A 13,106-nucleotide genomic window follows, 5' to 3' on the forward strand; every position below is an offset into this window, starting at 1 on the left:
TTCTTCGATCTGAGTGGTAATCCTGCTTGCCAATCGGAAAAATGTCCTTTTCCGATTGGTAGAAAGCTACGCCAACTTGATGCTATTAGTGCAAATCATTAGCTTTTTTTGGGTGGTATTGAAGCTATAGACTGCCATATTTGTTATGGTAAATAGATTATTCTCCCATGTAAACACAAATTGGTGTAACTAAGTGTACATTTGTAATGATGTTGCTGCATTTGCCATTAAAAGGGTTTTCAATTAAATCAAATGACATTCAGGACACAGCTTTTAGTGGAAGCCAATACCCGAATTGTTACAGGAAAATAACTCGTTTGCTATAAAATAAAATGTAGCTCTCTCAATGGGAATACAGAGTATTTACACTGAACATGTCCAACTACTGACCAATAATGAATCCAATATTTCTGTATCATACAACAAAGTATAATATTAGACTAACAGAAACAATGTGTGTGTTCTTATTTAATAATTAACAAATTAACGATTCCAAATATACTGAACAGCTAGAAAATAGTGTATCAAATCGTGTCGCTTTTCATCACCGTATATATTATTATTTATTGTCAAAAAAGAAGTTTACACAAGTATAGAACATTATAGTACTGTTTTTAACCTTTATCTATGCCATTACCAAACATGGCATCCTAAATCAAACGGGTTTAACAAGCTGCCGCCCCCAGCTTCAGAGTCTTTCATTTGATTTGCTCCTAAGGACATGCTACAGACACGACCCTGCAGGTGATTGGATAACGCGGTCGTCAACAAGAGAATCCCTCCCACCTCCGAGCTCATGAACCGAGTGTTTCGCGCAACAGTATTGAAAACTATTGTCATAGCAACAACTTCATGCCTTTCACCCCTGGTTGTAAACATCTGAGATGCCAAACATACTTCTTGAATTCGCATCCAACCAAGAAAGTCGGAACTTTTGCTTTGTTTAATTGGATCCCATTATCCGTGACTGGAGATCAAACAGGGACCTGCCTTGAACACACCCCGTATGCTAGTGATAGACGAAATAAATAAAACTCGACCAAAAAAATAAAATAATGCAAAACAGAATTATCGACCATGTGCAATCTCAAGTATCATAGTGGGAATATGTTCCAAGTTAAGTTTCACTGTACATTTGAAACACCTTTATTATAATCCAGATAAATTAACAAAACATTTTTTCCTCCCCACGTGATTCCCTAGCTAAGACGATTTCATAGAACAGTTCTGCATAGCAGGAATTTTTTGGCAACTGTTTGGTAAGGATTAAGACAACACTGCCCATAGCTCTGTGTGTGGAAACTTACAGCTGTTTATGTTCTCATCAACCGTATATCCATCACTGCTGACAGAAGGCTTGTGCCTGTTATTTACATAAGCTATGAGCATTTATACAAAATCAACAGCATGTTAAAGTCAGAGCAAACATTTGTTTGAGTTTTGTGACGTGTGCAATCTGTGTGTGATGCAGCTGCAACCTCACCTTAAAAAAGCAACCATTTTTCCCCCCCACAGTTGCTTTTGCCAGACAGGGTTTACAACAACATTTAATTGTTAAAATAAACCGATGTAATCAGTGTGAGAACATTTTATTAATTGCTAGAAGTCCAATTAGAATTCTGCCATTTAACCCTTTAAAAAAGGTACAAGGGACAACCGTGTCCCAACAATAAAATGATGCCAACTTTGTTTGCAATGAGGTGGACAAAACAGGGTTTAAAATGCACTGAGAGGTTGGATCCGGTCATCCAAATTGCCAGTTTCCTCCTCGTGATGCTTGAGTCGCTCTCAAAATGTATTTTAAGACTGAACCGTTTGAACAGCAAGCGCTCAATTCCATGTGTAACTTAATTTAAGGGATAAAAAAAATAATTTATTTAGGGCTTCCGGTCATTATAATAAACCCTTATGATGGATTGCTCAGTTTCAATAGACTGTCCCCACATACTGTAGAATGTCAATCACCTCTTCCATTACACACAGAGTTTATTAATAAAACCACAGGGATGGAAATACAACTTTTACTGCATAGCAGTTTCACCCGTTACAGGTTTTACTATGAGCTTCCTAAGCCACAGTGTATAGGTAACAAGCTCAGGTGTGTCTTGGATCAAACTGCTATGCAATGGGAGTCTAATTTCCATCCCTGAACCAGCATTTTTTTTTTTTTTTTTTTTTTTAGGACAATTAGATTAAATGCCACAATGCAAATGAACAAGACAAGAAACACACGTGTATATAACCCTGCATAAATATATTTAAAATGAAATAAAAAACAGAAACACACAGATAAAAAGATAGACAATAGATCAACAATTGCATCCTGCTTGGACCATTTTATTCTTTGAAATGAAAAGAAAACATAAATCTGGCTTTATAAAAAGGTGGTCCACATCCCTTTCAACCTGCTTGCTCTCGCTGAAAACAACATGCACCCAAAGACTTGTACGACATTAAAAGATATTTCTGCACTTCAATCACCCGTGTGTAATTAGGCTTCAGTACACTTAAGTTGCCCTTGGGAGTAAGTATTGAATTTATTTTAAACATTGTATCCTGAAATATGAAATACATTACAAGACCATTCTTACAAAAGCATCCATGTACTTCATGAGTGAGAAGGGTCATATAAAATTAGAGAAGAAAACCACCACGCAGGAGCTGGAACACACCCTGCTTCACTCTGTCCAGGTTTCATTCACCACACTGTACAGTACACTTGATCACCGTCATACACCCCGATAACCAACAAATTAAAACAGGGAGAGCAGACCTACACAGACACACGACTCAGCTCCTCAGTTACACACAACATCCTTTATAAAAAAATAAAAAAAAACACACACACACCACCGCTGCATCTAAAATGGAAACTTCAAGAAAGTTCAAGAAAAAACTGTTTTTTTGTACAATACATTCATGCATTGCATATCAAGGATTTGGTCCATACAGCTTAGTGCTAGACAGCACCAAAAAAAAAAAACACACAGTATTGTATCAATCAAGGCACCTGAGTGATTGATTGCTTCACCTTTACTTGCAACTGCCATGGTTGTCAGTCTCCTACCTAGCAACTATACAATGCAAAGCCTTCTGCATGAACTATCGCAGCAAGTGTACAGACCGGACAGATTAATGCAATACGCACTCGTTGCAATAGTGTAACACTATAGTTTGCACGCATGCAGTATTAGAAATGGCCGTTTCCTGATGCAAAGGGGGCAGCATACAGGATGTAAAGGTAAATTACTGTCATAGAGACTTCACCGCTAGCAGAACATTGCAGTTTACTTTTACAGGGGGACACTACCTGTAACTGATCAATTACAGTAATGACGATGCAAAAGAGAGATGCATATGCAGTCCAATGACAGAAGTACCGGTGTTATAAGCTAACTTTGAAACGATCAAATTATACAGTGCACCCTCATTATAAAAGTCAGGGGGACTGCATTAGAGGCTTCTACCAATGAGAATGGCGTTTGAAAACTCAATGGTTCCTTGCTTTAAAAGGAGCACAATAACAATAATAATAATAATAATAATAATAATAATAATAATAATAAGACAAATGAAATATGTATTATAAATACAGCTTTTAATTCAATTCAACTTGCAAACACTGCCTGGGTGAGAAACTGGACTTGGGGGGCAAAGGATATCCAACGTGATAAAGACGTGCAAGATCACTTCGGAATAGGGGCTACTACGACAGCGTGCTTACACACTGCAGTGAAAGATGTCACTGTTGTAGATTGAAGGAGGACCTTGACACCTTCTTATTGGGACTTCAGAACAATAAAGCAACAATTTGGGTCAAAATCTGAAGCACTGAAAGTAATTTATATATATATACAGTATGTATGTATGTATGTATGTATACATACTGTATATACTTTTTACATTCAATTAAAAAAAAGTACATTATACCATCTAATGTTTTCCAACATACATTCCATTATTCCACTACGATTCTGATAGGCTCAATAAGATTTTACACACATTATGTGAACATTAAAATTAACATTCATTAACATAGGCAGATGTATGTGTGCGTGTGTGCACTAGGCTGAGGCAGAAAGGGTGCATGCAATACTCTAATTTGGGAAACTGGACTATGTCTGTGTATACAGGTATAATAACTTGCATGACAGATGTGCAAAATGGCACAGCATCAGCTGGGTGAGCTAATGGCTCATTATTTTTGGGCTATTTCAAATCAGAGACATTGGGAGCCCCTCTCGCAGGAAGGCTGGCAAGCTCTCCGTGGCACGCTTCCAGTGAAGGATATTTTGTGTTAATTATGTATCAGACTTTTTTTCTCTCCAATTACTACCCCTGTACTGTATGTTCCTATTTCTGAGGGGCGATGCTTCTGTCGTAGCGGAAACGAAAGCACGAGAGGTTCCACTCCAGAAAAAAAAAAAAAAGCAAATAGTTGGGGTGCAGGGATGCTAACCCAGCTGATGTAGTGCTCATTTCTACACTGAGGCAACATAATATACAGAACAACCCACCTCTGCCGAATACTTCCATTCCAGCACCTAGCTAGCACAGTATACAATACAAGGGCTGGCATCCACCGTCCTTTAATTGTTCTTACTGTGTGGCTCTCGCAGGCATAACAGGAAACACCATGGGACCAAAATAATAAAATGCTTTGTTTATTTTTTTGAAGTCCTCTTTCTACCTTGAAAATAAGCAACAGCCTCGAACAAACTTCAGGGAACAGACTGGTGGTGTAAACCCTATTAAAAAAAAAAAAAAGTCTGCAGGTTACGGAGAAGAGAGTTAATGTTTCCTGTTAAAGAAAAACCCAGAATGCAAATATCTGTTATGTACAGGCATTAACAAAGCTTGGGGAGGGGGGGGGGGGGGGGGGGGGAGTGTCTAGGTCCAGTTCAGGCACCATTGAAATACTTAAAAGATTTGGTCCACTTTCCAGTAAGTTCATACACACCAGTTTAAACCCCTAGTTAACCCATTAAAAAAGACAAATAAACAGTCATGCATTTTATAATTCGGAATAAAAAATAAGGCACAATTTGAAGACGGGAGTCCGATTACTCCTTTGGTCCTATCAGACAGCACAGAGAAGGCAGCAGGGAATGGTGTAAACGAGCCAGATTTACAGCATAGATTAAAATGTAGTCCCTTTCAAAAATACACACAGCAATATACAAGATTGTGCCACGTTTTATAATAATCCCCGTTTTCTCAGACAATAAAAAAAGTATAAAAATATTAATACAAAAAAAACGTTCAGCTTGACATCACCGGGTTAAACAAAAAAATCAACTAACATAGAAAAGTGCTTCGTGAGACAGTCTTGCTGCTTCACCCCCTCTTAATGGAAGCGAGACTGAACTGTCTTGTCATCTCCCTCGTCGCCATGACGACAGTAATGGAGCTCTTGTTAGGAGTCAGTCAGTGTAGGGAACGTCGGGATCCGAGAACCTCCTGCAGACCGCGGCGCTGGGATGGCAGTCGACGGGTCTGGGCTGGGCTGGGAAGGGGTCCTGTCCTGGGACGACGTACACAGACTGGATGCTGTCTTTGCGCCGCGCCGGCTGCTCTCGTCCCTTCACCAGACGCAGGATGACAGCGTTGCGGAAAGGCAGGGTCTGGGAGCTGGTGCGGGTCAGGATGCTGGGGAGCAGCTTGATGTTGTAGGTGGGCATGGTCGGGGCGCGCTGGGGCAGCTTGGTGCCGTGCAGCGTGGCGGAAGAGGATCGTACCGTGGGCGGGGGGAGGCTGGAGTTTGACTGCACCAGCAGCGCTCTGGAATTGTGCAGGAAGGACCTGGGAGGCTTGGCAACAGGGTGCGATTTCTGTTTTCCCAAATGCTTTGCAGGTCCTGAGAAAGTAAAAGATTTGCTTGAGAAAGCAGACAAAGTATATTAGTTATCGATTGTTAGTCAGAGGACATCTAAACATGTATATGTGTGTGTGTGTGTGTATATATATATATATATATATATATATATATATATATATAGACAGACACACACACACACACACACACACACACACACTACAACTACAATCGCATAGCAGTTTCACCCATTCCAGGTTTTACTACCAGCTCGATTAGCCACAGTGTGTATAGGCATCAAGCTCAGGCAAGTCTCATTATACTCCTACTAATACCAGGAATGGCTCAGAATGCTATGCAATGGGAGTCTTATTTCCATCCCAGCACTCGTACACAAGATATATACACATAAAATACATATATTTTTAAAGTACAACCGTGGACTAAAACATTTGTGCTATTGGTATATAAAGCTAGCATTACACATTAAGAATATGAATGATGTTTGTTAATGAACAAATAAATAAATAAAACACAAAACAGGCTCAATAGGGACATGACCACCGTCTCTGATGAGTAGGACACATTAAAAGTCGTTGATCCCCTGAAGTTTTAAAATCCCATTCTCCTAAGTCTTGGAAGCAGCCCTTTTTCTATGTGCTTCCCCCACACCCAGTGGACTGCGAGCCCAATGCAGCATGCAAAGTAAATAGGAAGTTAAAAGCAGGGCGACTGTACCTTAATACTGACCTTCGGAGTCCAAGATCCCCGTCCGCTCGTCCAGCAGGCTCTCGGTGCTCAGAGAGGCTTCAGAGTCGAGGTTCTCCTGATCCGAGCCAGGCTGCTCCAGCTCCGGGAGCCGGTAGACTATCTCTTCCCTGGGAGGAGGAGATCAAAATACAGCACTGAATTTGGCTGAAAGGCGATTAGCTACAGAACTCCCTGATAAAGAATAAATCACATTCGAAGGTTACTAGGAGTTCTGCCCGGTGAAGTGGTGGCAGGTCTTTGAATGGCGTGAGATTTAACAGACAGCGCAAGTCTAGGCATGATTAGCCTACCTGGCCTCCACAGGGCTCAGGTATGAGGACTTACTTCTCTTCCTTGATGGACTTGATGCGCTCCATGAGCGTTTTCTCTGCTTCGATGTCCGAGTCCGTGGGGCTGTCCTCATGAACAGGGCTCAGATCCACAGAGGACTTCTCATTCACCTGGGGAGCACCAGGGAGGAGACTTCATTAACACAGGGATGCGGCTGCATTTACCAGGGCTACCAGAGCAGTAGTAATCCCTATACTGTGCATCAAACCAGGTTAGACTACTAGCCTAAACAAATAAGTTAAAGGATGTTTGGTGGCAGTTAGCACCAGGTTAGATAGAGTGTAACCTCAAAAGTGAATCTACCATCTGGTTTTAAGGCAACAGTGAATGCACACAGCAGTGATGGAGAAGTGTGACTTTTCAGATACATTGGGATCATGCCGTGCAGGTGTTAGTGCTTTTTGATGACTGGAAGGAAGGTGGATGGGCGCTGGAGAACGGCAGTCTGCAAATGCTGGATGTCCAGCAGGCTACAGGAACCCCTGGAGGGAACTGCAGCAAATGAACCCTTAGAAAAGGGAGCTGGGAATGAAAAAAGGGCAGTCCTATACTGCCTCCTACAGGAGAAACAAAAAAAAAACAACCAAAACCTCATGCAATGAAATATGCAGGCTGGTATATTCCATTCTGAACCCTTGAAATACAGTTCAACTACTACTAGAATTTACTTTTTTTAATAGATTTTTTTTTATTTGGTGTAAATGTACACTTGCTGCACAAAATTATTACTATCCAGAAATGTTACCTATACTACTGTCAATGGAACAAATCAGTTTGAAATATGCCACAGTTTTCTTTAGCAGCAGGTCTTGCCACTGTCACACAGGATTTCAAAATGAAAAGTGAAGCGGTATTAACGGGCACCGCTGTGTAATGAAATCAGGAGACCCCCCTGGGCTGCCGCTGTGGAAAAACAGCCTGCCATGAAGGAGGCGATCCAGCGACACTCTGGAAAACGCAACCCCGTCGAACGGTGAAAACCAATATACAACCACCGCTGTGCATTGCTGGTAATGAAATAGGATGCAGAGAACGTCATGCCATGCAGGAGAATGGGTAGGAGAACGAGCGAGTAAACGATGGGTAGGAGAATGAGCGAGTAAACCTGCAGCAGCTGCAGGGACCAGGCAGGGCTGATACGTACCACCACTCTCTTGTAAGGAGAGAACCTGAGTTCTAAAGGCCACAGCTACAGGAGAGAAGGAAACCAGAAGAAAAAAAAAAACATTCAAAATCAACAGGGCAAAGTGTGCCAGGAGAGAATCCCCACAACCTGTCACCAGCACAGACCCCCAGCGCCACACCAGGGGAGCCCTGCAATTAAACCGTGTATCAGGTGTGGGCAACTCCGGTACCCCCAGGGCTACTCCACTCCAGGTCAAACAGGATGAATTAAATGATTAAAGGCATTAGGACCTGTGTAGGGGTTTAATTGGCTCAATTTTTAAAAGGACATAAGAAAGGTTTTCGTTCACATTCTGCCCATCAAGGCTCGTCCCTTGTTAGCGCACCACTCTCTCCTACTGGGAGGGAACTTTTTTAAAATGCTCCCAGTGTTTTAGATGAACTACTTCACCTGGTAGGCTATTCCATGCATTTATAACTGTGTAAAAAGTGCTTCCTACCTTCCGTTCTAAACTTCCTTTTACTCAATTTCCATGGTTGATACCTGGATTGAATTTTTTCCCACCCATGCAGTATAAAACATCTGCACCAGTTAAAGACTGTGTGGATTCAAGAAAAAGTTGCAAACACTTTGCTGAAATCCACACTTAGTTTTTGGATTACAGCTCCCTGTAATGAATGACAGACGCCCACAGCATAGTGCCATCCGACCGGAATCAATGGCAGAGCTCATTCTAGATTACCGTGTTCTGTCTCTTCAGCTTGAGCTGGTTGACAGCCAGGGCCTCTGCATATTCCAGCTGCTCGATTTCTTCAATCCTCTCGTTATATTTTCTTATCTGCTCGTTTATCAGCATTTCCACACACCTGCAGGCAAAATAAACCCAGGCAAGTTAATTCCAGACTCTGGGTTTGCTTATATTGGGTCTTTTAGGTTACACCTTAAACAATGAATGACATTCATTCAAACAGACATCCTACATATGCAACTTTATATATAGGTAGGCATACAGAAGCCAAGCAGGGCCAACTTATTGATATAGATGCTAGAGTCAGAATTGGGGAGGGAGGCACCTAGCCCTCTTACTACAGCTTGATCTGGACTACCTCCCTAACACACCCCCCCATGCTGGGAAACTTCTGGGATCAGGCTACACAAGTCCCCGATACGAACAGCCGAAGTCAGAAACACTCACATAGTAGTCTTTGCAACATCTTTCATGCTGGTCAGGGGGTCTGCGTTATCGGGGCAGCGTAAGATACAGGGAGCGTACACTATTGCCAAGGCATTGGGGGTCATCCGGTTATGAGGCTCCTCTTTGGCCACTCTGCAAGAGAGGAAACACAACAAAACTAGGTACAAGTGCCGGACAGCAACATGCACTACCACTGCCTAGGACAGAAACAGAACATTACTGTGAGCTGCATCAACAAAACATGGAACAAACACACTTAACCAAAGTTAAAAGCCATCTGAGAAATTGGAGAAGTGCAGAGCCCTGGAGTTCTCAATATATATCCTTTACTCCAACTAACCAAAGGCCTGAACTCACGCATAAAGGAGGTCTGTACCAAGTTCATTCCCAGTTGTATAACGAGGCTCCCTGACGTTCTGCACCTGGCTGGGAAGGTTAGAGTGGCGGTGATGCTGCTGGTATGTGTATTACCTGACCAGGTGGAAGACGAGTCTCTCCAGGGTGTTGTAGTTAGCCTGGGGGAGTTGCTCCAGAATGCGATAAATGGCCTGAAGCTGCTCCTGCTTCCCTGGCATTTCTGCAGGAACACAGAGAGACACACACAGCCACACAGAGACAGACACCCACACAGAGACACACAATGAGTTGGGATCCACACTACACGTGAAAGGGCCTGATGTTACTAAAAATCTGAAATACCTGGCCATAAACAATCTGGTTTTGTGAAACAGACTTTCATCAAATTTATTTGACAAACATTTCGACTAGAATATTTCAGTGTCTTCAATGCATTATCATTATTGTACAGCCAGTTTGCATAGATTAGTCCAGACCAGTCTTGCTTGCTCTCCAAGGTCCTGTATAAAGAGGGCAAGGGGGCACGCAGTGTCACTTACCCACGGCGTGCAGGAAGTCATTGTAATAGGTGAAGGTCATGAGAGGGTCAGGGAGTTCCCTGAGCCACTGTTTGAGAATGCCGGTGACAGCATGGATAGGATACTCCTCTAAATTCACAGCGGTGGGATCTGTAGAGGAGGAGGACAGACACAGGACAAGGGGAGAGGGGTGATTGAATTATTCCACGAATTTACAATTTATAAAAACCACACTGGATGATTTGGCATTCGGAATACGCAGCGTTCACTCGTTATTCCACGATTCAGCAATTCAAGCTTTTCAATATTTCACAGAAAATCGGGGGTTAACAAGCTGTTTTAGGTGAATGAATGATTGTCAGATAAAACAATTCGAGCAAGGGTGTTCAATCACAGTCCTGGGGTGCCAGTCCACTGCAGTTTAACAGGTACAATTAGATCATTAACTACTTCAGGGTCTGGATGGAGGTTTAATTAGTTAAATTAAACAATTTAGAACAGGGTTGGAACAAAGACCCGGAGTGGAACTTTGGCCACCCCTGATTTAGACGCTTGAACACACTTTTCTAGAAATACCTCTAGAAATAAACCCCCAAACGCATAGCAGTTTGATCCATTCTTGTTTTTTAACAAGACACACGTAAGCTTGTTACATACAAACGGTGGCTAATCAAGCTCATCATAAAACCTGGAATGGGTAACACACTGCTATGCAGCAGGAGTCTGGTTTTCATGCCTGGTCCTTCGCCCTTCACCCACCTGCCTCCAGCCTCTGCCACAGCTCCTTCATACGATTGGCAGAGCCAGACTTGCGGTAGATACCCTCTGTGTACAGCCCATTCATCTCCACGTGCTCCAGCAGGATCTCCAGGACAATGGGCACCGGGTTCCGCTCGCTAGTGAGAGCACAAACCCGCACGCCAAAGTGCCGGGAGCCTGCCTCCGTCTCATTCTGTCAAACAAGAAAACCGGGATTGGTCTGTGCTCTGTCCGAGAAGTTCCCAGTAATACACTAGCTGTACTGTGAAAATCGACTGCTCTGTGTAAGCCAGCCAATACAAGTATTTCCCGGTTTGATTTACACCAGTCCGGACAAGGGCTAGCGACCAGAAGTTATGAACCGGAATGCAATTTTTACAAAACCATAAATGGATATACACATTGAACTATCAACGTATATTGTATCAAACTGCACAATCAGATTCCCAGATCACTGCCGCGTATGGAGCTTACCTTCATCACACAGTAGGAGGTGCATTCGTTTTGGATTTTACTGATGCATTTCTTGTGACAGATAATCTTGCAGTCTGAGGAGACGAAAGAGAAGCAGCATTAGCGGCCGTTTGTTTTTACAGGACACGGCCCCCGGCTTGCCAATATCTCCAGATGTCTTTTTGCCTCACTGCTGTTTGGTTGCAGAGATTCCGGCAATGCATTCAAAATGTATGCAAATTGAAAAACAGAGCTAGACCCACAGAACACTCACAGCTGCAGATGAGGGCTTTCTCCATGGCAAAGATGTACGAGGTGCACTGATCACACGACTGGATGATGTTCACCTGATAGCTGCTGAGCACGTGGCCCATGCGTTTCTCCGACTGAAAGAAAAAGGGTTTTAATATCAAATACACTTGTGCTGTTACAAACATCCTGCAGGTGCAGCTCTAGGACTCAAGTTGGGCGTGGGCACAGTAGATTTAATACATGAGCTTGGAAGTACATTTCTTTAGATACTAGAGATACCCACACCCAGTCCTCAGGACCCCAGTGTCTTCTGGTTTTCAATGCAACTGAGCTCTCCTAAAAAGTTGCAGATTTCAAAAGGTACTTATAAAATGTTATAGTTAACTTGAAATCTCCAACTGAAAACAATCAGAAAAGGTCAAATGAAGCACATTAGTTTAAAGTAAGGGTTTCAGTTAAGTAATTGGGAGCTCAGTTGGAATGAAAAACAGAAGATACTGGGATCCCGAGGACTGGATTTGGGAAGCGCTGCATTAGCAAAAGCCGATAGCCAGATCTCTAACGCACATGCAGATACCCTTGAGAAAGCAGGTCTGCTTATTTATGGTAAAGTAAACAACATCCATCTGGAGTCTTCCCATCCCCAATGAGAAACGGGTCATACTTACACACTTGTCTTTTTTTCTTCTCTTCCGAGTTTTTGTGGGCTGGAAAAAAATAAAAAGGAACATTTAAAAAAAAACCCTTGTGCTGTTTATTAGCTGGACTGGGAAGGGGTGTTCTTAATTTCTAAATCACCTCTGGATAGCCCCGGAGTCACTATTGCCTTGCTTATGTGCCCAAGCTAAAATCAGATCCAAGCTACCCGTTTGAGGAATCCCACATCATCTCCCAAATATTCTGCATGCAAACCAGTTTGGAATCGGGTCGAGGGGGTTTAATCCGATTCAAGTGCTCACAGGTCCAGCAGTACTGACTCTACCGAACCCGTTCCTCTGTAAAATGTATTTTTGAATTCAAAGTAATCCTCTGTTTCGCGGCACGGGTGCGGTGCTGAATGACCGGGCAGCGCTCTACCTTGGCGGGCTCGGCTTCCTCCTTCTTGATCTCGGCCCGGATGAAGCCGTCCAGCACCGACTGGAACAGGTTGACCACCAGCTGCACCTCGGCCTTCTGCTTCTCCCCGGCCAGGCTGGCCACCTTCAACTGGTAGTTCTTCATCAGGTTCCTGTAGCGAATGTTAGCCGGCTGGTTCTGGAACGAAGACAAGACAAACAGTGTCTGAGTACCACAGTAGAAGGAACCGGAACCTGCATCGATGTGCCCGAATCGTTGGTTTCCGATGCTCTTGTGCTGTTTTACCTGACGGCTGTACATGGTCTTGATATTCTCTCGGAACTGCATGGTGGCCATGATGAAGATGTTCTCAGTGTCCGACAGCTGCTTCCCACGAGACCGCAGGTCGTTCACCTGGCCAGAGAAGAGAGTTCACTTAACAAAAAGAAATAAACTAAAAAAAAAAAAAAAGAC

At 43.0% G+C, this 13,106-nt stretch overlaps 1 protein-coding gene across 11 annotated transcripts in view; it reads right to left on the reverse strand.

The window, feature by feature from the left end:
* Window positions 1–2,237: 2,237 nt before the first annotated feature.
* Window positions 2,238–13,106, reverse strand: part of LOC117401214 (unconventional myosin-IXb-like) — a 60,203-nt gene continuing 49,334 nt past the window's right edge. For 6 of the 11 annotated variants that reach the window (XM_059014222.1, XM_059014228.1, XM_059014225.1 and 3 more), the window contains 14 exons: window positions 12,939–13,046; window positions 12,654–12,830; window positions 12,245–12,283; window positions 11,599–11,710; window positions 11,346–11,419; window positions 10,872–11,064; window positions 10,134–10,262; window positions 9,709–9,814; window positions 9,238–9,369; window positions 8,785–8,908; window positions 8,061–8,105; window positions 6,911–7,026; window positions 6,566–6,693; window positions 2,238–5,857 (listed from right to left, as the gene is read on the reverse strand). In XM_059014222.1, the coding sequence (XP_058870205.1) occupies window positions 5,424–5,857; window positions 6,566–6,693; window positions 6,911–7,026; window positions 8,061–8,105; window positions 8,785–8,908; window positions 9,238–9,369; window positions 9,709–9,814; window positions 10,134–10,262; window positions 10,872–11,064; window positions 11,346–11,419; window positions 11,599–11,710; window positions 12,245–12,283; window positions 12,654–12,830; window positions 12,939–13,046 (1,917 nt within the window). In that variant the 3' untranslated portion in view covers window positions 2,238–5,423. Of the gene's footprint in view, window positions 5,878–6,553; window positions 6,694–6,910; window positions 7,027–8,060; window positions 8,106–8,784; window positions 8,909–9,237; window positions 9,370–9,708; window positions 9,815–10,133; window positions 10,263–10,871; window positions 11,065–11,345; window positions 11,420–11,598; window positions 11,711–12,244; window positions 12,284–12,653; window positions 12,831–12,938; window positions 13,047–13,106 lie in introns of all 11 variants that reach the window. The other 5 variants (XM_059014227.1, XM_059014229.1, XM_059014230.1 and 2 more) reach the window with 5 other exon arrangements.

Source organism: Acipenser ruthenus, chromosome 47, assembly GCF_902713425.1.
Source record: "Acipenser ruthenus chromosome 47, fAciRut3.2 maternal haplotype, whole genome shotgun sequence".
In the NCBI taxonomy this organism is placed as follows: domain Eukaryota; kingdom Metazoa; phylum Chordata; class Actinopteri; order Acipenseriformes; family Acipenseridae; genus Acipenser; species Acipenser ruthenus.